Genomic DNA, 24,865 nt, shown 5'->3' on the forward strand with positions numbered 1-24,865 from the left:
ATGGAGGCGGAGCGCAGGTGTCTGGAGTGTTGGTGGAAGTTCTTACATCCTCTCTCAAATACCTATTTGCCAGACCCATATTTCTGCTATTTGTTAACCTGTTTATGGGACTCATCAGAACATATTTTCTTTTTTTATGATCCACTGGAACCTAAAATGTTATTATACAAAATGAGGTAAGTGGAACTCTTTAGCAAGAACTGCAGCACACGTTTGATGCAGTAGACAGAAGATTTAATGTAGCATACATCCATAGGGACCTCATCCTCAAGGTCCCAGCTGTAACTGACAATATTCAAGCATCAACATTCCAAGGCAGACACGTTCTGGAATGGAGTATGCCATCTTAGCAACCCAGCCAGAACATGGAAACAGCATGTAAATCAGTAAGACACCACACAGATCTATCTTGACTGGGCGAAATTTCTCTTTCAAATGACATCGATTGTGAACCTTTGTTTCATGTATGTCACAATTAGATCACAAAAAAGAGCTGGTAGTTGAAATTGTCAGCTATTTTTTAGAACTCCATTTCACACTTTGATTAAATACTTAAGATAAATCTATCAATAGTAAAGAACGTTATTGAGCTACATGTGAAAAAACATGAGTGACATATAGGTCCCCTTGGCAACAGGTCTTCGAAATGTAAAGCAGCTTTTCCTCATGTCAGCCCCTCTAACTAGCAGTGTTTCTGTGTATATTAGCAAATCAGGATTCAGACCTAGGCTCTTTAGAATAAACATTTTGTTTGTAACAATTAACCTCAGACTGACATTTTAGAAGCAACTATCAGCTTGAACTTGTACAAAAATAGATTTTGTACAAATAAATTTGCACTATTTAGCATTTTGATCCTTTAGCATGTGGCTGACAAATATATCAGGCTCATTGAAACATTATGGCCACCTTACAATCTCAAGGACTGTAGAATATCCCGTTTTCATAAAATGAGTACAAAGAAACTGAATTTACATGCGTGTTTAACCTCATATTTTGTAACTCACAATTACATTCATTGTGTAATGTTTGGGTCAATAATGGTCAAGTAGTTAGTATTTTCTGTAATTCCTCAATTTGTCAAAAAAGGGATAAAAATAACCATAACAATAGGACAGTTTTCTCATTCTGTATCCTCAACATTCCTTTATAATATGAAAGCCATGGTTATGAAGATTTTGAAATAACACTTTTCAATTATACAATATTTATTATTTGTAAACAACAAATACCTTACAGGTAAAGAAGGCAAAACGTAGGGCATGTCGGTATTTACTTTCTAAAGCGAAATTCCAGTTTCCTATAGAGTTATGCAATGATCTAAAAGTTGCTGCAAAGTTTCCATAAACTCCTCATCCTCACCAGGGGATGTCCTTGTCCAGGCTAAAGGCAGATGCGTAGAAACTGCTGTTCGATCTGAAAGAGATACAAAGGAAGATGACAAATGTTTACTTTTAGAAAACTCAGAAAACCCAATGCCAGCATACTATGGGTCTGATTTAGAGTTTCATGAGGGCTTACTCCCTCATAATTGTGACAGCTATCCTATCCACCTTATTGCGAACGCATATCCTGTGGCACTTGTAATAAGGCGTACTGGATCTCTGTCCCATTTGTGATAGAGTTACCCATCCGCCAAACTTTAAATCAAGTCCTATGTTAAAAGTTTTATAAATTTCCCATCTGCTTGGTGTAAGCCCTAGTTATGCATACATTAGCAGATGTGCACAGCCCGAAATTTCCCATTTTGGATGGATTGTATCAATGAGTTACATTTTACTGAAGGCCGCCAGTTCTTGTAGCCAGTCTCAAGCGTTGTGCTAGGGTTTTTGTTACCATTAGAGAAGTTCAATTTTCCCTCTACTTGTCAATGGAAATAGGGCAATATTTGCTATTTCTAAAAGCAATTTACTGCCTCCCTAATGCTGCCATCCCGAGTGATAGCCTAAAATGGCCACGCGTAAACTAGAATCAAAGGGGTGTTGCAATTTAAGTATTAATGGGTTATGTTACTATGGTGGGTTTAAAGGATGAACAAACAATTCTTGAGTTTTGAAGTAGTTTCCCCCCAAAAAGTATTTTACAGATGTTGTTATATTTAAATGCAACCATATAAAAATCTAATGTACAGTTCATAATAATATTCAGTTCAGGAACTGGGTTGGAGCGTACTCCAAACCATGCTCAGGATTAAAGCTTAAATAAGTTGGTTTGTCTCTACAGTGTTCTAGCATCAGTGCCCAATACCACCATCGGGTCACAATGCATTACTGCTGTGAATAGGGAATGTCAAGTGTAGCAGGGAACATTAACACAGAGGTAGTGTACATGTAGTGTACTGTAAAATGGAGAACCTGCAGACACCATGACCAAGGATCCACTCTACCTCTTATTCTATATAACAAAAACTTAACTATGTGCTTCTCTACTATTTTCTGGAGAAATTATTCCTGTTTATATGAATGAAAATTTGGGGGCATACTTCCAAGGAGCTTGTGCCTCTGCTGCGTATTTTGCTTGACACAGCGGTGGCACGGTCATTACTCCATATTTACAAGGTGATGCATCTATGGCTTATGCGTTACTTTTTGACGACCTACGTGCGTTTTTTCCTTTGTCGGAGTCGACTGCGCCACATTAGCTTTAATATATGCGAGGTAGGTGTTTCCACCTAAAATCCCCCGTAAAACTGATGCAGTGGTATTTATAACATTTTCCCCAAAGTGACGCATCTTTGGGAGGTGGGATGCTGAGCCCGAGTTGCGTCAAAATTACTACACCTCAGAAACCTAGGCGTAGGAATGATGCATGGGCTGTTTCAGAGGAATTTAAACTGCTGAAGTTACTTGAAACTGTGTATTCTGCAATCTATTCACATCCCATAAACAGCTAAGTACCCATATGAGGTAGGTAACACAGTAAGTCACATATTACACACAATTATTGACTTTTGTCACACATATGTAGGCATAGTGCTACACATAAGTACACTATGCCGACTTGTATCCTGACATACAGGACCAATGTAATGTATTGAAAGGTGAGTGTTTCACCTTTTGATACACCATTACATTGGTCCCCATGCAGTAGGCTACTTTCGTCAGTCAAAACTGACGCATCACCTCTGTTTTTTGACTCATTGCTGTAGTTGAGTCAGTGTTATAACCAACAACCGGAATGCACCACTTTTGGGCTGGATGCCTTACAGCACTCTTCTCATGGATATGTCAGAATTTCTGACTCATCCTTGGGAACTTGTGACATGGAGCCCATATTGTAAATATGGCATGTCCATGGCGTTGTAAGAATTGTTCACGCTGGAGCCAGAAATGTTGACTCATCACTGCCTTGGCGCAGCAAGAGGTCATTTATTGTAAATATGCCCCTTAGTTCTTTTCCAACTAGCCAGGACTTCTGTAGGATTTTGCCTTGAAAATGTGGCTTTTAAATGCATTGACAGTAGGGTATTTGATCAGACCATCCAACTGGGAGATCATATATGCCCTATTAAGCTCTTAAGGGATCAAAATTCAGAAAGGTAAATGAGGAGCTATTTCTGTTGTTGTTCAAATTACTTTATACTAATCATATTCCTTGTTCAGTCATGTGCAATGTAAATTCTTTTCTAAATTTGACAACACTGGGGATTAACTGATTTGGTTGGAAGGTGTAGGGAAAAAAAAGACTGAACCCCTTAAAAATATGGGACATATTTACAAGTAATTGGCGTAGAGCAGCATCGCAAATCATTTTGCTGCGCTGTCCTATGCAAATTGAAAGGGACAGGAATTCACCATATTTAAAAAAATACGGTGTATTCCTGTACTTTCAGCCAGCGCTGCTGCACATTTTGCAGCCGTGTGCCAACGCAGGCACCCTTGCGCCTTGGTGCAAGAGTGCTGTATTGTTGTCACAATTGTTTTTGTGCAGGAAGGGGCACTTCCTGCACAAAAACATCATGAAAGGCATTTTCCTCTTTCTATGTGTGCTGCAGAATGCTCTAAGGAGGCACAAGGTTTCGGCGCTGCCACAGGTTGATCAAATGTTGTAAATCTGGGGCAGCATCAAAATCTATGGGGGTTGAGTTAGAACACCCACAGCAACACCTATAGAATGCCCCTTTCACGAAGAGTAAGGCAAGGCAGCGACTCTTGCTGGTTCGCCTTGGTTCATATCTGGAAGGCCAGGAAACATCATGAAGGGTGGCATTATGTGGCTTTGTAGATATGGCTAAGCCCTGTGCGCCACCAGAACGTCACAAAAAGGGACGTTTCGACAGAGCACAGGGCTTGTAAATATGCCCCTACTATTTGTGTCATTCCCTGAGACATAAGAGAATCATCTGGAATTGATTTACGAGTCAAAATTATAATTATGTGGCAAACCAAACTCATGAAGACTACCTTTGTCACTTTTATATCAAGAGATCCCTTCTGTAGGGATAAAGCAGCACGCACTGTTGCTACCTCCGTGTGTATGTCCCTGCCTTTCCGCCCCTGGTCAGTTTTGCTCCCACTGCCATCTATTGTTGCCCAAGCACCTCTACCCTGCTCATTGCTCTCTGCATGCGTGCATCTGTCCCCTCCCTACTCCTTCTCTTCCTCTCTGGTCTGTTGTGATGCCACTACTGTGGTGCTGCCATTGCTCTCCATAGATGCCTAAGACCTTCCTTCATTGTGTGCGTGACCCTGCCCACTCTCTTGCTGATCTGCTGTGCTGCCACTGCCACTGCCCTCTGCTGCTGGCCCTCCCCTTTGCCCCTCATTCTCCATGTGCATGTCGTGAACCCACACTTGCTGGTCTGTTGTGCTGCCCCCGCTACTGTGAATACACTGCTATTTATTTCTGAACCATGCCCCCCAACACCCCCAGTCGCCCACATTCTCCGTGTGCATACCCTGCCCCCTCCCTCCATAGTTCATAGTCAGTCACACCGCTACCACTGCTCCCTGTTGCTCACACTGCCCCGCAATATCAGTGTGCATGCTCCCGCTCCCTCCCTCCTTGGTCGGTTGTGCTACCATTGCCCTGCATTACTGCCCATGCCCACTCCCACATTCTTCATGCATATCCCTGCCTCTTCCTTCCAAGTCTTTTGTGCGGCCATTACCCATGTACTGCAGCTGAGTTCTGGTGCTCCCCTCACAACTCACACCCACTCTGTTCTATGTCTGCATGACCCTCACTCTTCCTTTATATGTCTGTTGATCTGCCACTGCAGATCCTGCATGCTGCTAATTGCTGCCCCTGTCTGCCCCCCCCCCAGAGTCCTGATCTCCATGGGCATGCCCCTGCCCCTCAATCCCTGGTCTGTTTTGCGGTCACTGCCTCTATGCTGCCACTGTCCTCAGGGGCGGCTCTGGGGTCATGGTGGCCCTGGGCAGGGAGCGCAGGTAGGGGGCCCCGGAAGAGGGGGTCCGGACGGGGCAGAGCGCGGAGGCCAGCGAAGGGGGGGGGGGGGGGGGGGGGGTCAGGGTGTTTGGAAGTGGAACAGAGCCGGAGGCCGACAAATCCCTGCCAGGGGCCGCCACACAAATCTGTAACCATCCTCAAAGGATTATTATATTAAGGATATATATTGGCGTGGCGGCCCCTGGGGTTTGGTGGCCCTGTGCAGGTGCACAGCTTGCACATGCCTAAGACCACCCCTGCTGTCCTCCACTGCTGTCCCTGCCACTTGCCCCCAGTCCCCATGTGCATGCCCCTGCCCCGGTCCAATATGCTGTCAATGCCCTCCTTTCCTGCCGTCTTCCACTTGCCCCATTCTTAGTGTACATGCCCTTGCACTTTCTCTCTCTGCTCCTTTGTACTGCCACTGCCCTCCATTGCTGTCCCTGACCCTAGTTACCCTGTGCATGATCTAGCCCTCTCTCTCGTCAGTCAAGCAGCCACTACCCTGATTTACCACTGCTTTCTGTTGCCGCACCTGCAACTGTTCTCCATGTGCATAATCTTCCACTCCCTCCCTGGTCTGTTGTACTGCCACAGCCCATGTACTGCCTCTGCCCTCCGGTTCTGCCCCTTCCCCCTACCTCCACATTCTCTGTGAGTGCCTCTGCCACCTTTCTTCCTGTTGCGGTCTGCTGGCAGTGTCCCATTGCTCCCCACCCCACCCACTCCGCCCTCCATGGGCGTTCCTCCACCCCCCCTGGTCCTTTGTAATGCCATTGCTGCACCTGACACCGTTTGCCTTGGTTCCCCCATACATGCCACCTGTCCTCTGGCTCTGTGGTCGGTTGTCCTGCCACTGCCCTCCGCTGCTGCCCCCTCACCCCCCTGCCACTTTCTATTTCATGTGCTTGCCCTGTCCCCTTTGTACACAGTTTGCTGTGCTGCCAATTCCATCTGCTGCTGCCCCTGTCCCCTCCGTCTCCCTGCTGTTCTCCACATGTGTGCCCATGCCATGCCTCTCTCTCCTGGTCCACTGCCCCTGGGTTGCCACTGCATTCCATTGCTGTCCGGCCCGGGTCTCCCTCTCCCCTCATCCTCTATGGGCATGCCCCTGCCCCCTCCGTTGCTGATCTATTATGCCAGGACCTACCATGTGTTGCCACTGACCCTCCGTTGCTGCCCCTTCTCGATGACCTCTGCGCTATGTACGTGACCCCCATACACCTCCGTCCTTCATCCGTTGTGCTGCCACTATCTCTGTGCTCCCATTGCTGCCCCTGCCACCTCGATTTCATTCTCCAAGTGCATGTACTTGCAACCTGGCTATCTGGTCTGTTGTGTTTCCACTGCCTTCTGTAGGGCCCCGGCACTCTGTTCCGCGATCTCCTCCCTCCTCCCTCCCTGGTCCGTTGTGCTGTCCCCCCTCTCCCCATTCGCCCTTGTTCCCCGTATGCATCGCTCTGTCCCCTTTCCTGACCCGTTATGCTGCCAGTGCCCCTTTGCTCACACTGCCCTCAATTTCTGACTATGCTCCCTTCTGGCTCGTTCCCCATGTGCGTGTTCTGATCCCTACCCCTGCTGCCACTGCCCCTGTGCTGCCACTTCCCTCCACTACTGTCCGTGCCCAGTGCCCCTGCCACGTGTGCTTGACTCGGGCCCCTTTCTCCCTGTCCGTTGTGCTGATATTACCTCTACGCCTCCACTGTGTCCTGTTTCTGCCCAATACCTGCCCCCTACCATCTGCCCTTGTTCTCTGTGTTCGGGCCATTTCACCTCCCCCTCTGATTAGTTGTACAGCCACTGCCTCTGTGCTGCCATAGCCCTCCATTGCTGCCATCTTATTCTCTGTGTGAAGGCCCCTGCACTGCATTTTCTTTGGGGAGCGCCCTCCCTGACATGGCCCTAGGTGTCAGGGGGTGCCCACCCTGACGGTTTTTCAACCCAAAAAAAATCAGGACTTGTGAATTGAGTCCCAGAGTCATTTAATGGCAGCCGCAATATTTTGTTTGCAGTTGTGGCAAACCAATCAAATCCTTCAGTGTCATGGGGCCATTCTTAGCCCTGCAATACCATAAAGGTTCAAGGCAGAAAATACTCCCAGGTCAATCAGAAGGCCCAATTTTGTTGTAATGACGATCCTACCGGACCAACCGTCCAGATATACTTAACTTTTTACCACCTTTGTGACATTAATAATCAGTAAAGTTCTAACTTTCTGCCAAATATGGCATGATTCTGTTCCGACATTTTTGTTGCATCGCTATCTTAATTTTCTTATGGGATTTAAAATAACGAATCAACATTTTGGGAACCACCTATTTTCTTGGCACACACTTGAGGGATCAGAAACTTTTCAACCATTCACCCCCTGTCAAGAGATCTGGATTGAATCCATCATTGTTTAGCTCGCAATGCCACACCAGTTTGGATCGAGCCATGTGCAAATTAGTCTTGACCCTGCTCCTCATAGGAACAGTTCAGCCCGAACTACTAGGCCAGGTCCTCCCTGGACCGAAAACAAGCATCCTGGGATTGGTTTCGGGGTATCACCCCTCATCTGTCAGGTCAGCTTGAATCTAGTTGCACAGCAAGCAAGGGACCCACGTCTGGGCATACCCTTGGCCACTTAGGGCAAAAACAGCAAACACAAGATGATAGACGCAGTGCTAACATTTTTTAACGACTCATTCCCAGTCTAGAGATCTGGGTTGAATCCATTGTTCTTATGCTCATTATACCACTCCAATTCGGACCCAGCCATATGCAAATCAGTCTTGACTCTGCTCCTCATAGAAAAAGTCCATCCCGAACTGCCAGGCCAGGTCTTCCCTGGACCAGAAACAACATCCTGGGGCTGATTTCATGCTCACTGTGCCACTGGACTCAAGCTATTGTGGCTGATGAAAGGTGGTACCCCAAATCCAGTCCCAGGATGCTTCTTTATGGTCTACGGAGGACCTAGCTTGGCAGTTCGGGCTGGACTGTTTCTCTGAGGAGCATGCTTAAGACTGATTTCCATATGGCTGTGCCCAAACTGGGGTGGCTTGGTGAGCAAACAACGATGGATTAAAAACAGATCTGTGACTGGGGGGGTGAATGTTTGCATTGTTCAGCATTCTTGGGACTATTACAGATATGGGAACTGTTAATACACATTTGCTTAAAGAGCTGTCAACAAAGAGGCATCCCCCGACTGCCCCAGAGCCAGGGATAGCTTCTAAAGCAACCAACAATGTAACCAGCGGCAAGTTGCCACCCATAGCCCATGATAACATCACGGGCATACAGATTTTGAACACAATCCCGGAGTCTACTGAGCCTAGGGAAGTACCAGATAGAAGGTGTTCAAATAAGAAAGGCCAGGAAGAACTTGGTAATAAGCAGAGGGATCCCCATAAGGGCGAACAGATTAAAAGGCCTGCCCAGCATATAGATCTTCCACCGGAGGCCGAACCTTATGTTATTGTACTAACAGGGGTGCCAGAGTTGTCAGTGGGGAAATTTGAAAATCATCAGACTCTCAAGAATAAAGTCATGCACTGGTTAAGAGTGAATAGGCCTTTACCTCCAAACTTAGATGGCGAAATCCTACACGTCAGAAGGCTAGACTGGGGGGGGGGGAAGAAGACCAAAATATGTACCTGGGGACATTATCATTATAAATTTTAGGGATTATAGGGCGACAAACCACATTAGAGATTGGTACCCGGAGGACTATGAGGGAGGTATTGCCACTAGAGATCTAAGCTATTTCTACCCAAAAGCCTTAGTGGGCAACCTTAAGGGAACAGGAAATTTAAATACTGGGCTTATGGCGGCTCCCATGTTTAATATTACCACCTCAAATAGTTTTTCTTCCCTTATGGGAATGGAGGGGGTCGACTGACTCGCATTCGGGAGTGACGAGATTTTGAGGGATCATGGGATACCCACAATCTCAGACAATGAGAAATTAAGTAAGGAAAAAGGCCAAATTGACACGATTTGTAGGACAAGAGGGGTGGACATCATTGATAAGAGCATACACAAAGGTCAATTAATCATGTCTTGGAATCTAGCGGGTTTGAAGAATAAAGTGGATGATCCTGATTGGCGAGAAAACATATCTAAACATAATATCTTGTGTTTCCAAGAAACATGGCTGGCCCAGGAGATATATTTAAGGGGATATCAAACATTTAACACACCAGCCATCCCAAGCAATTATGGAAGAAACAAAGGTGGCCTATGCATTTATATTTCAAATACATCAGGCATAATAGCTACTAAATTTATTTCAGCAGAGTATTATCAGATCCTATTAGTCAGTTGGCCGGGAGTAAAAAAACTGCCCATCATAAATTTTTATAATAATGCCCACGCTTCCTTATGGGATGGTATCATCTCTAATTTAAGGAGGCAAATAAAGACACTGGAAAAAACAGATGATGGAGACCTGGTACTCCTATGGGCGGGTGATTTTAATTGTTCTATTTGCACGGGCCCTGATACTGGCATCTGTCCCCTGAAGGAGAATAGGGAAGAAGCTCTGACTCACTTTGCCCATTCAGGGATAGGAGATCTGTTAAACTCATTTATCTACGAGTTTGACTTGGGCTTTATTAATAAAAGCTGCTCTCCAGTGGAGGATTTTCAACCAACTTTCAATGGAAGAGGGGTGAATTCCACAATCGATTTTACACTTCTATCCCTTAGGCATCGGTCTTTAATTCTGTCTTGGGAGACATTAGAACTTCCTCTCAGGGATCACTACCCAATTTCCTTCTCCTTGAAAACAAAGGTACAACTACCAATTAATGAGGGGACCTATCATACGCCAATAATTTTAGGTAGTACTAATGGCTAATCCATTAAATGGGAGAGAGTAGACCCAAAGTGCTTAAAATCTGTCCCAAGGCGTATGCTTAAAAATATGATCCTGGAATTTTTAGACAATAAAAGATGGCTTATCGAAAAAGATACATTTAATGCCAAGACAAGCCAGGCTTTTATTCCCCGTACAGGCATACAGCCATACTTATTGCTAGAGTCTAGTCCTTTCTCGAGAATGCTACTGACTAGGTTCCGGGCGGACACTTATTTTCGCTTGGTAACGTTCCCTAACTGTAATGATTGGTCCAAACACTTGGCGAAGTGCCCCTGTGATGGCTCATCGGATCAATTGAATATTCATTCCATCCTTTTCTGTAAATGTTATGTGGCACATAGGAAAATGTTTTTAAAGCCTATTTTCACTAAATGGGGAATCAGGGGATGTAGAGCCGCTTATTGCAGGCTGAAGTTGCTGGAAACAGTATTTGTGGTAAAAGAAGTGGCTTCTTATCTGAGAATACTAATTGCCCTGAGGAAGACCATGTGTACTGTGGGAATCACTTTGTAATGACTCTAAACTGCTTTTTCATTTCCATTTTTTCCTAAAAGATTTATGGATCTTATGAAACTCAGCTGATTATCTCTGCCTAAATCTTATGTCAATAGAGCCGCTTACCTGTGTACCTTTTTACTTGTTCTTCCCCATGCATGGATTTAGCATAGATAACGTGATGGTTTATTTACTACAACCATTTTTTAGCTTGTGTAATTTTTATGATTGCTATTCTTAAATGTTTTTAATGTTTTATCAAATGTTATACATTTATGTGCTTTTCTGATTTTGCACAAAAATCGAATAAAGCAAATTTTGAACCTTTGAACCAATGGATTAAACCCAGATCTGTGACTGGGGGTGAGTGTTTGTATTGTTCAGCACTGCATCATTCATCTGTTCTTTTTGCCTTGTCACCCTAAGTGGGAAAGGTATATCCAGACATGGGTCCCATGCTCACTGTGCCACTGTATTGAAGCTAGCCTGGCTGAGGAGGGTTGATACACTGGAACCGGTCCCGGGATGCTTGTTTCAGGTCCAGGGAGGACCTGGCTTGGCAGTTTGGTCTGGACTGCTCCCATGAGGAGCACAGTCAAGACTGATTTGCTTATGGATAGGTCCAAATTGGTGTGGCATGGTGAGCAGAAAAACAATGGATTAAACCAATATCTGTGACTGGAGGGTGAATGTGTGCATTGTGCAGCATTCCGTCCATCTTCTGTTCTTTTTGCCAAAGTTATTAGCAAAACTCTTCCTATTGAAAAGGTCACCTAACTATAAGTAAATGGTGTTATCTGCCATTATATGGCAATACGGCTCTCAAGAGGTTAACAAATACCTGAACAGGTCGATGCATGCACTGAACTGAAAAAGAGTCTGGCTTCAACTACTTACACATTCAAAAATCCACACTATCTCCATTGTGATTTCACCCACACTCCCCATGCTTGCACTCCACAGTCATACATTCCACTCAGTTCACACCATTGCATTTTTTAATTATGTATGCTAGTTCGTGAACCCCGTATATTTATCTTACCCTTCATCTAGAAAGCAAAGGTTTGGTGCCAAGATGTACACTTGAAGGGTCAACATTTGGGAGCAATGAAAGGATTTTTTCAAATGTATTAACAATTGAAGCTTTTTTTTCTACATTTCCCAAATAATAAAGTATACATCTTTAAAAGCCACAAAAAAGCAATTAGCGCCTCTTTCTTCACACATTCCAAAATACACATATGGTCTGTGTGTATGTACATGATTCACCCTGTGCTTGGAGGTTGTGTGCACAGCTGGACATTTGTGTGGCTGAATTAAGAATTTGAAGAAGCAAATATCAGTGCATATTTGCCTGGTTTGTAAGTCTGTTGCATTTATAGAAACATTGTCTATGAAGAAAGTGTTTAGGTTTGTGTCTGGAGGATCCTTTGCAAGGGTGTTTTATTTGTGTTAACTATCAGCTAGATTCATGAAGCATTTTTGCGGGCGCAAACGGTGCGAATCGCAGAATTCAGCCGTTTGCGCCCGCAAAAATGGCATTTGGAATTCATCAATGGGTCAAGAACTCGCAATTTGAAAAATCGCAAAAAATTGGGATTTTTCAAATTGCGATCGCATTTAAGGAATCTCAATTTAGATTCCTTAAATGCTATTCATGAACCATTAATAAATCGCGATTTCGCTATTTTTTGGCGCTATTTACCGCAAAGGTGGACTTCGTGGTAAATAGCGAAAACTGAGAAAAATGCACTTTTGTGCATTTTTCTCAGTTGTATGTTACACACACACATGTCCTTTTGACATGTGTGTGCGCAACATAAGTCGAAATTTACATTTATGGGGTGCTACAGGGTGCACTTTGGACACCCCTAGCACCTTTGAAATCGCATCCTTATTTGCGATTAGCAAATTGCTAATCGCAAATAAGGAATAACTCCCCATTCATTCCTATGGGCCTTAGGCCCTTAGGAATGAATGGGGACGTATTCCTTATTTGCGATTAGCAATTTGCTAATCGCAAATAAGGAATGTGTAGGAATCGCAATTTATTTAGCGATTCCTACATGAATCCCGTTTTGCAAGTCCTTAATAGCGATTCCTTAATAATCGCTATTAAGGACTCGCAAAACGGGACTTTGATGAATCTAGGGGTAAGTCTCTCTACCAGGAATAATGGTTTCTGAAAGTGAATGCTCATATGTGTGTTGTTGTTTGTGTGTTTGACAAGCCCTGTGCATGGGGGGTTGATTTGTGTGTGTGTGTGTGAAGGGTTAGCTGAAATTAGAGACAAGGGCTGCATTTGTGAAAGGCAATCTGTGTGTATATGGATCGCTGTTAGACCCAGCAGTTTTGGGCTGGCATGGGATACATCGAAGCCAGACAGAATCCACTGTTCCTGTTAGGATGAGTATGTTACTCATGCCCAATAACCTGTGTTCAACCTTGGGTAGCTTGGCACCGAGCAGTCAGGCTTGTCCTCAGGGTCCAAGTGTAAAGTATTGGCACAACACCACCCTCGCAAAACACTCCGTACGCCACAAAAAGACTCCCCACCATATGTATAAACACTTGTCTTTGTATTACATATACACTAAAATCAAAACAAGATACACATTGTATATACACTTTACAGTTGTATGCAATTGTTGAACTTCCCCATTAGCAGAAAGGTCAGTCCCAAGTCTTTGACTACGCCTTGTGACCCTGCCCATCAGTCACTCAACTACACCAGCCACCAATACACGTTGCCCCTGCTAGTGCCCAGATGACTAAACCTGTGGTACAATCCATGAGCTACCTCCGTGGATGCACATCCAGTGCTGAAGGGCCATAGAGGTACATTCAAGATACATGCTGTGGGTGTATGTCTTACCCCTTGACAAGGGACTTACAGCTAACTCAAATCCGCCAATCATGTATACACAAATCACTGGTATGTATGTGATTATAAGTTCAAAAAGCCACCTCTAAAACGGCACAGGCCTTCTCTAAATTTTGACCTGGTTGCCATTCATGCCCTGGGAGGTTTGATCACTATAATTAGTTGGGCCAAGACCCTGCCCCTTGGAATCCAGGTGCCAATTCTACCCTCACATTACTGTCTCAGAGAGGCCCCTTAGAGTCAGAGGTCTGCAGTTTCTTTTCAGCCCCTAATTTATGGCCTTCTATCAGGAATGCAGATGTAGCTGTCCACCAGCACCCAGTGGTGAATTGGAGACAGACCGACAAGCACACACAGCCAAGAGCATCAAAATGCCCAATTTCCTAAAGTAACATTTCCACTACCATAATGTTGAATCCACTCGCACTACCGGAGATAATTCACCATTAAGAACTCATCAACATCAAACACTATACTGCTACTATTCTGCCCGTAGGCAAAACTGCTAACTAGCCTTTTCCTACATGCCCCCCATGCTAATCCAACACGGAAGGCAGGCCCTGTCTTACCAAACGCACCACCAGGTGCCATTCACAACCCTTGCATGCAACTCAAACGCACATGCCCTACCCCTTCCCAACACTACACCCTGTCAACAGAGAGAATTCAGATATAGCAAGAGACATGCAAGACCTTGGCACATAGCCTTTAAAATGCCAGGCTGAGTAAGAGTAGCCAGTGCACACAGACCCCACCAGGGCAAACCTGCGGCACAATCAATAAACTACCTCCGTTTATGCACATCCAAAGCTGCAGGTCCACGGAGGAGCATTCAAGATACATGCCCTGGATATATGTCTTACCCCTCCACAAGAGACTTACAGCTAACTCAAATCAGCCAATCATGTATACACCAATCTCCGGTATGTATATGATGAGGGCATCGCGTTGGCACTGAATGGCAGCGTCAAACACGCTCAAGGTCCTAAACCAGCGAAACGAGGTCAAAACATGAGGTTGGCAGTCAAAAAAGTAAGGGAAGACCACGCCAACAGAAGCCAGATCTAATAATTGCCCATTTGTATTTTTGTGAGATTGTGCCAGGAGGTGTGCCTTTTCAAGAGTGCGTCTGAGTGAAACGTTTATGAAGTTTGTATAGTGTCTTATATTTAATCTTTATGATGCGGTAGATGGTCTACGTTTCGACCCCTGGAAGAAGGAAGGTGAATGGTTCCTCACACTGCAATAGGAAGGAAGGACAATGAACGGTCCCTATTGGGCGCACAAAGGCTCCTGGAAATTCTGCTGTAGTACTAGCATACAAATCTCCAGATGCAAAGTTGAATCAATCCTAGACAGGGTCTCTCACTGGCTCAGTGGCTCTGTCACTGACAGCCAGTGAGAGACCCTGTCTAGGATTGATTCAACTTTGAACTGGGAGATTTGTTACCCCACATGCCAGTACTACAGCAGAATTTCCAGGAGCCTTTGTGAGCCCAATAGGGATCGTTCATTGTTCGTCCTTCCTATCACAAGTGCTCTAAACCCAATCTTGTCCTGACGAAGACCCCAGTGTGAGGAACCATTCACCCTCCTTCTTCCAGGGGTCGAAACGTACACCATCTACCGCATACCAACAAACTCATAGAATGAGAATAATATAATTAATATTTGCCTACGAGTTATGTATATATGGGAACTATTGACCTACATTAGGCTGGAAAGGTCTTATTGTATATTATAGTAATTGTGCCCATGTCACTATACCTTTACCCTGTCCCTCACTCACCAATTCACCCCATTACCCAACTCCCCTCTTTTTGTTCTTGTCACATTGAGAGCATTTTAAATATCATATGCACTATGAATGTATTCAAGCTGCTACATGGCGAAACATTTAATGCTTTGATTTACAATTGCATTTGAATGAGTGTGTTACTCATGGAAATTACATTTCCTTTCCTTTGAATCAAATCAGAATTCTTTGTGATGAATTGTTTGTTTCTTTTTGATTTTTTGTATGTTAAATTTGAATTAGTAAGGAACCACCACGACCATTTCTTGAACGTACTGTACCACTGACCCAGACCCGGTAGTTTTATGGGTCCCCCCCTTTTAAAACTTAACATTGGAGACAAGGAGGGCACTGAATCAGCTTAACGACTTACATTTGTCAATGGTGGGCCGGTGCAATGTCCTCAAAATTATCTTTTTCACAAAAAATTTTTTTTCAGATCCATCCCTCTCGAATTTACGAATACACTTTTAAAGAAATTTGATCATCTCTTTCCCAATTCAGATTGGCTTACTCGCATCCAAGGAGATCTTTCAAATTTGTATCCCTTCCTCTGGAAAGAGGTGACTGGGCGCTCACAAACCTAAAACTATATTACTGGGCTACGGTACTGCCCAGTATTGATACAAGGGCAAGCTTCAGCATCGATAACTAAACTCCCGTCGCCATTTGAACTTTTACTCAGGGCTGATGCTTGGGGGTGTTTTTGGCGTCAGCTCGAATTCGTATATTATAAGAAGGTTAGATGCAAGACCTTTTTGGGAACCTTCAAGGTCTTCACTGCCATGTGATAGCTATTAGGTATTGGCAGATTGAATTACTACACTCCTACAAGAAACAATGATAATTTGCCAGGCATATTTGGGGGATCTTATTTCCAAAAGTGGTTCTGTACTGGCATTAATAAACTAGGGGTCCCATACTCATTGCGAACTTATTGAAAGATTACTTGAGCCCACCATTCCCCGAATTGGGTCCATTTATGATATTTTTAATAGTCTGATGACTTGAACAGTATTTCAGATAAATGGCAACAGAAGTTGGATATCACCAATAGGGTCTTCTGCCTAGCTCTCTGATTTGCTCAAAGCTATTTATTATCAGCTAATTTACAGGCACAATTTTATAAGACCTCTTTTTCCTGTACTATACACCAAGTAAAACAGCAAAGTGGGGAACTGGCAGAGGTACTCAGTGCCCTCGCTGCTCCGAATACAGCTCAGATTCTGGTCATATCTTTGCTACTTGTGAGAAACTTGGGCATTTGAAAATTAAAATGAAAGGCTTTCTCTGGTCTGTTTTATCTCAAGATATCCAACTCATTCCCACAACAATTTTATTGGGTATACAAGAAATGGTACATAGGTAAAGAGGCGGGCCCTCATTTTTATTGCCGTGGCAATTTATAGGTTGTGCATAACATCTGCTTGGATAGGTCTCAATTCCCCTCTATTTTCACAGTGGTTGGCCAAACTATATTATATATGCACCCTTGAAAAAGCTATCTATTCAAAGAAGGGTATTTGGACCAAAAAGAAAGGCTTGGTTATCTGGGAACCTCTGCCCAGCTGGCTTCACCAGACATATCCTCAACAACCCTAAGGAGGGGGGCAAGGTTTCCTGCTTTCTGTGCTGGGCTGGCAAACCACTAGAGTGATAGTTAATCGATTTTAATTGAAGATTAGAAAATTGTTCTAACCAGCTAGGTTAATCTTATGCAACTCTTGCACTGTTCTATATGCACTATGTACTTTTTTGCACAAGTAACTTTACACTTAATGAATGTATATCTGAAAATTAAGGAATTGTAATTTTGCACTCTATGCACTTTCTGTATTAGGGTCAAAAGGATTGCTTTGTGACTATTATGTCTTTCTTAGCCCCAAATGATGGAAATGGTTAAAATACTAAATGGATTCATCCCCTCTGGTTATGGGAACATGTCGGGCAGGGTGGGCTGGGGGAGCGCTGTACTCTGATATGGTGTCTCTTTTTGTATTTGGCATATTTAAAAATCAATAAAAAAATAAATAAATAAAAAAGGAATTGAGGTGCTCCAGTCTTGATGTATATGATATTTGCAACCCTATCGTTGGAGGTAGGCAGCGTACCAGGAGCAGTGCAAATAAATTCCCTCCCCAGCATTGGTAGGCAGGGTAAAGACAATTTAAAGACACTGTCAGGGGCCTTGCTGCACATGCATGTACTTTATTACACAGCTCCAAAAGAGCATTAGGCATGATGTCTGATGCTCTTATGGGGCTAGGCAGCCAAGAGTCCCACGCCATTAGTGAGGTCCAGGCTGCTTACCCCCTCCTGCAAATCTACTACTCACTGCCTATGTGATTACTGGAGGGCAATCCGGGTGCCCCTCACATGCGTAGAAGGAGGATTATGTTATGTCCCAAATAGACAGACAGACTACACAAAACTAAAACTAGAGGCAATTAAATTTTGTAGGTTGAAAGCCTTTTTTGCTAATCTTGACCCAATAGCAAACAATGAGACGACAGGGCTGAAGAATACATTTGTTCCCACACAAAATATTGCCAAACAAATTGTAGCTTTCGAACAAACGGTCTTATCATCCATTACCACATTGGAACGGAGAAAGAAATACATACAGAGGAATATAACCAACAAACAGCAGACAGCTATACAGAGTCTCAAACAAGATACATTGGTGATTATCAAGCAGGCCGATAAAGGTGGGGCGGGGGTGAATTGGCCCAGGGAGATCTACATGAGAGAAGGAAGGAACCAAGTAAATAATCAGACTTGGTATCGCCCAATTAAGGAAGATCCGGTTCAATCTATACAAGCCACAATATCTGAAATATTGCAGCTAGGACTAAAGGAAGGTTATTTGGGACCAAAAGAGTTTGACTGTTAAACCAAGAAATTTCCAAGCACCCCTATATTGTACTTTGTACCGAAGATACATAAAAATTTAGAAGACCCACCAGGAAGACCCATAGTTTCTGGGTGTGACTCTATCTTTGAGCCAATTTCTAAATATATAGATCACTTCTTGAAGCCTTTCATTAAAGATGTCCCGTCATATTTGCGTGACACTACAGATTTTATTACTATGATTGAGGGCACCCCATTCAATGACCAGATACAAATAATGGTGACATTCGATGTCACATCACTCTACACGAAGATATCTCAGGATAAGGCGTTGCAAGTGATGGAGCTATACTTGAATAGCAGGGAGCGCCCACATAGGGTTCCCACCTCATTCATATTACAACTGGCAGAGGTCACCCTTAAAAATAACTACTTCAGATTTGACGATCAGTTCTTTATTCTGGTAAAGGGCACCGCCATGGGATGTCCTTATGCACCGGAGACCGCAGTGCTCTTTATGGCCCAATATGAAAAAAAGTACATAGAACAAAATAATCCCTTTCAAGGAAACATACTGCAGTGGCAACAATACATCGACGACATCTGGGTCCTGTGGCAGGGGAGCCAGATAGAATTAAATTGGTTCCACGAATGGTTGAATGCCCGACATCAAGTTCTCTGTAGAATCGAGTTAAAAAAATGACATTCCTAGATGTTGAGGTCTCCCCCCTTGACTAGTGTTTAACATTCCTTTATGAGAAAAAAACAGACAGGAACACTAAACTGCACCACAAAAGTGCGCATCCAAGAGGCCTCAAGGAAACCTACCTTATGGTAGATTAGGAGAAATTGCACAATGGTATCGGAATTTGAAAAACATGCCACCTCTTTTTGTAATGAGATGACAAAAAGAAGGTACCCCAAAAAGCTGCTTAGACACTCCGCAAAAAGAGCGAGATTCACACCACGAGAAACCCTCCTCACTGTCAAAGAGAAGAAACCCCTAGACAGGTTAGTGTGTTTATCAACATTTGGCTCTGACACAAACAAATTTAGACAAATTGTTTTGAAGAACAGGCACCTCCTTGAAAACCTAGAACGCCCTTTTCCCAAACCACTATTTGCAATGAAAAAGAGCCAAAGTATTGGCCAGCAAATAGTTGGAGCCGATACCTCCCTACCTAAACAAAAAAGTGATTTATTAACACAATTGAACTTGAAACCTATTTAAGGTCATCACAAGTGCGGCAATTGTGTTGCTTGCCACTCCACAATAGAAAGCACGGACTTCATCCACAACAATATCAGATGGAAACATCATGATTTCACTAATTGTAGAACCAAGAACGCAGTATACGCCACAGTTTGCCCATGTTCTAAAATATACATAGGCAAAACAAACCAACAAGTCAATGCTAGGATCGCCGAACACAGATCACGAATAAGGAAAAAAGTGAACACTGTACCAATGGTAGAAAATGTTTGGGAGAAATCTCACAATGAATATGACTTCAAATGGACTATACTGTTGGTCATTAAGACTTCGAAACATCAAATTGATATTGATGATGCGCTACTTAGAAAAGAGGCTTCCCTCATTCTTAAGTACAACTGTACACTGACAGGTCTTAATAGCATGTCAGAGTTATCAAAAACTTAAAAACTACTGCACCCAGAATGCATTTCAATGTTTTTTTCAAGGTAATAGGGTCCTATTGGACAACACTCAGGAACTACAACTCCCAAGCACATGGAAACCATATTAGTTTGAACACCGAGTACAAACTCCATTGCTGGCCAAACAAAGAAGGAGCTGAAAGCAATTGCAGAATAGAGATCTAAAATGAGGTAAGCGGAAAAAGATAAAAAAGATATTATTATTATTATTATATTTCTTATATAGCGCCTGAATCGACCCCCGAAGGGGTATCTCTGCGCTTGCCTTGGGAACCCGTCCTGGCTTTTCCCTGTGAGATAGCCCCTACAGGGCATCCCCAAGGTGAAAGCCAGGCATCCCGCCGCGGGGGGCCGTTGTGGAGATTAAGCAAGCTTAATGCCCAGAGTTGCAGAGTGTGAACCCATGATTAGGTCAGGCACCGAAGCGAGAATTATCGAGTCCGTGGACATTTGAGCTCAACACCCTGCCGCGTCGGGAATTGAACCCTGGTCCCGGGTCTGACCTCTGCTTCAGGGCCTGCCTGCTCTAACCAGTGAGCCACACTTCTCCACAATGGCAGCAATAGTTTACCAAGGTAGACATAGAATGATAACCAGTAACCGCGTTCTGAAATATATTTCCTGCAGAGTATGTGAGTCAAGTTAAAAAGCAAGCCCGTAATTGTAAGGAGACGCTGCAACAACGATTTGAAACGCTGAATGCACAGCAGGTCGTGAATGCCCAGCAGAAGGTACAATATATAACGAGTCCATACCGAGTGAAAAATAGAATAAGTTAAACTTTGTTCCTCTAATGCAAGCTTACCATTAAGCCTGTTTATTGTTTACAGGGCTGCAACTGCCACCACACAACTTTGATAAACAGACTTAAAAAGAAAGAAAGGTAGGAGACAGCTGCCAACAGCAGAAACACTTAAATAAAGTAATAAAAATGCACAACAATGACAGTTTCTTCTGTTTCACACAGAACTACTGCCTACTGTGAACAATTACCTGCTAGTTTAAAATATGCAAAGAAGAGAAAGATAAATAAGAAGCCTAAGGTAAATGACCCAACCACAAATAATGAGACTAGTGAACAAAAGGCAAATAGAAAGGAGCCTCTTGTAATAATTGTTTTATGTCACATACCCTTACAGAAATCGCCATTGCTGTTTGAATATAATTGCCCTGATGAGTTTCCTGGTACTTCGCGCCCAGGAACAGAAACGCGTCGGCAGATAAATATACAGAGGATTACTGAATAATTTAAATTTGTGATCAGAGAGAAAAATCTCCAGTTTTTCACAAAAATCCAACGTGCCATGTATAAGATTGGATATCGAATATAGACATTAAAGAGTCTTAAGAATCATAACCAAAGCATTCCACCAATAGCAATATATGTATTGTATGTCTTTTTTGTTAAAATGATTTTTCATGTAAAAAGTGTTTGTGATATATATTGTATTCCACATTTATGTCTTACTAGCAGCCCGCCCCGACATTGTCCGGGGCAGAAGGGGGCTGGGGGCAGCACATCTGCAGGAGACCTGCAGCAGAGCGGCCATCAGCGGGAGCAGCAGAGCGTACATACCAGCTCCCGCGCCGCCGCTCCTCCCAGCATGTCGGGTGTGTGTCCCTTGCTCCTTCCTGCGCTCCCACCAGCATCGCCGCTCCTCCCTGCGCTGGGCACTCCAATGTTGTGTGTCGGTCCCGCGCCACCGCTCCTCTCTGCATGTCGTGTTTTGTTCCCTTGCTCCTTCCTGCGCTCCATTCCGGACAGCGAACGTCGCGTTGACGTGACGTCACGCCCACACGCCATTGCGTCTCTCGCAAGCGTTGTGACGACGCTGAACGCCGCACGCAATCACTGTATCCATACGCCCATACGGACTACTTTTCCCCTAACGTCCCCCCCCCCCTAATGTATATGGTGTGGTTTTCTATAGCCTATGTCCATCTCCTGGACCTCCCCTTTCCAACGCTGTATTGGGTGTTGTGATTGGTGGTGTACTTTTCGAGTTTACCTGGCTCAAAGGACACAGTTCTCTCTTTATAATAGTGGTATAGATTTACGTGTGTTTGCTAAATAATTTCGAGAACAGCACATTTATTTTTTATTTAACTGTGTTTGTAAATTTTTTGAGAACAAGGATGTATTGATATGAAAGGACACATGTCTCTTATAAGATTGAAAGAAATAACTAAGAATAAAAAATAGTGATAATAAAAAGGTGAAAATAAATAAAATCAATGGGTTTGGCTATTTAGCAAAGACATCTAGCTTTCAAAAAAAATGTGAGGCACAGGCACATTCTTCTTCAACAAGTTATAATACGGCCCTGCTTGTGCCTAACCCCCTTGGGCCTAACTCCTCTCTTTTTCCAGTTCATTCATAGAGCATTGCTCGTGGGTTGTTGGTGAGGATACCTGCTTGCAAAGTTTGGGCATTTTGTATTTGCTGGGTTGTGAACAGATCTATTTGTGGGAACCACCATTATATTAAGGATGGTAGAAGAACCATGGGGTGGAGTTCCCATTTGTGGACTTGTTGCTGTTTCCTGCTTAGAAAGTCTGCAATTTGATTGCCTGTGCCAGGGACATGTTCTGCTAGGAGGTGAATGTTGTGATGTATTGCTGTTCTCCATATTTTCTGTGCTATTCAAGATAATTGGAAAGAGTGCCCCCACCCCGTTATAATATATAATACATAGTTGCCATATTGTCTGTTCGAATTAGGACACCATTGGGTTGTAGGTGAGGTAGGAAGTCTTTCACTGCTAGGTGAACAGCTTGCACCGCTAGGTGATTGATATGGAGATCCTTGTGTTTGGAGTCCTATGCCCCCTGAATTGTGAGGTTTTGGAGATGTGCACCCCAATCAATGAGGGTAGCATCTGCTGTGAGAATTATTTGTGAAACTGGCAGAGAGTGATGTGTGCAGCTGTATGCCAACACTATATTGTTAAGTTGACCCAATGACGGTGTCCTTTGATGAGAGAGGCATTCCTGGAGAGGCCATGTGTGTAGTCTGGCATATGTAACTATTGAAAGTCATAGAAATGTTTTGCCTGGTTTTTGACTCCCTGTTTGAAACTGTTGAATTAATGTTACTATGCTGTGTATTCTGTCTGCATTTGGGTATGCCAATGCTGAATGTGTGTTAAGCATGGCTCCTAGGTATGACTGTATGGTAGCTGGTTGTAGATAGGACTTCTGTAGGTTGATGATGAACCCTAGATGATGGAGTAAGGTTGGGGTTTGTTGAGTATTTTGTTTGCAAAGGCTGAGGTTGCTTACTTTTATTAACCAGTCATCTAAATATGGAAAGACATGTATGCATTGTCTGTGTAGATGTGCTACCACTACTGCTAGACATTTTGTGAATACCCTTTTTGTAGTGGTAATTCAAAAGGGAAGAACCTTGAATTGCTAACGATTTCCTTGGAATTGAAACCTCAGCTACTTTCTGTGTGTGGGATGAATAGGTATATGAAGTAAGTGTCCTTTAAGTCAAAGGCAGCCATGAAATCTCATTTCTGTAGCAAAGGAATGAACTCCTGAAGCGTGACCATATAGAAATGTTCTGATACCATGTAATGATTTAGTGATCTGAGATCGAGAATGAGTTATAGCGACCCATCTTTTTTTAGGAATAAGGAAGTGTAGTGAGTATACTCCTGTTCGCCGATACTATTGTTGCACTAGTCCGATTGCTTCTTCTTGTAGTAGAGCTATTATTTCTTGTTGCAGGAGACTTTGATGTTGAATTGATAGTTTGTGTTTGCGGGTGGGATATTTGGAGGAGTTGTAATGAGCTCCAGCAAGTAACCATGTTGGATAATATCCAAGAACCCACTGATCTGTAGTCACTGATTTCCAAATAGGAAGAAAGTTTTGAAGATGTCCCCCGAGCAAGTGTTAGTTGTCTAGGGAATTGTAAGAAAGTCATTGCTTGGTATTGTTGTTTGAGGTACAGGTATTAAATCCTGCGACCTCTTCCATTAAAATTGTTTTCTCTGTAGGAACCTCTGTAGAATGATTTTGGAGTGAGGTTTATCCTTGGTTTCTGTATGCTGGCCCAGTGTTGTCTGAGGAGGTAGATCTTGCACCTTGCTTATAGTTGGGCCTACGAAAGGTTGTTTGTAGAGCCCCCATTGATATTCCCACCTCCGTGTCCTTTTTCATTTTCTCAAGGGCTGTGTTCACTTGAAGTCTGAAAATATGTTTCTTATTAAAAGGTAGCTTTAAAATTGCCTGTTGGACCTCAGGCTCAAATCCTGAAACATGGAGCCATGCATGCCTACGTAATAGGGTGCTAGTATTTATACCTGTAGCAGTGGTGTCAGTTACATCTAATGAATATTTTATGGAATTGTTGGTAATGAGGTTTCCCTCATTAACAATTTCCTGCCCTCTTTTCCTGTGTTCCTCTGGGAGGTGTTGGAAGATCCCCTCCATTTTGTCCCAATGTGCTCTGTCATATCTAGCTAATAGAGCCTGGCTGTAGGCTATGCGCTAAAGTACAGCTACCCATTTCCCAGAAGCATATATTAGTTAGACACTTTCTCGGGAGGCGGTGAATCTCCAGATGTTTCAAAGTTAGCTGTCTTTCTTGCATTAGAGACTATTAGAGTCTGAGGTTAACTGACCTCTAATATATACAGGATCTGATGGTGCAGCCTTATATTTTTTGTCAATGTGTGGTTTTATGACTCTATCTTTGACAGGGTCTTTTAAAAATGTCCTCTGCATGACGCACTATGCCCTTGAGGCAGTGGTCTTCAAACTTTTTTATTCTGCACCCCCCAGTGAAAAAATATAATAACTGTGGCCCCCCTTAAACTTTTTCACAATTATTGTATTTACCTGACAATGTTTAAATAGGTCTAAATATTGGAGTTTAGACCGGATACCGTTT

The 24,865-nt window shown here is 43.5% G+C and overlaps 1 protein-coding gene across 2 annotated transcripts in view; it reads right to left on the reverse strand.

The window, feature by feature from the left end:
• Positions 1-221: 221 nt before the first annotated feature.
• The window catches only part of LOC147683446 (dehydrogenase/reductase SDR family member 12-like), a 325,191-nt gene continuing 300,547 nt past the window's right edge, over positions 222-24,865 (reverse strand). For both annotated transcript variants that reach the window (XM_086943869.1, XM_086943868.1), the window contains exon 10: positions 222-1,416. In XM_086943869.1, the coding sequence (XP_086799995.1) occupies positions 1,301-1,416 (116 nt within the window). In that variant the 3' untranslated portion in view covers positions 222-1,300. The remainder of the gene's footprint in view (positions 1,417-24,865) is intronic.

Source organism: Lissotriton vulgaris, chromosome 11, assembly GCF_964263255.1.
Source record: "Lissotriton vulgaris chromosome 11, aLisVul1.2, whole genome shotgun sequence".
NCBI lineage: Eukaryota > Metazoa > Chordata > Amphibia > Caudata > Salamandridae > Lissotriton > Lissotriton vulgaris.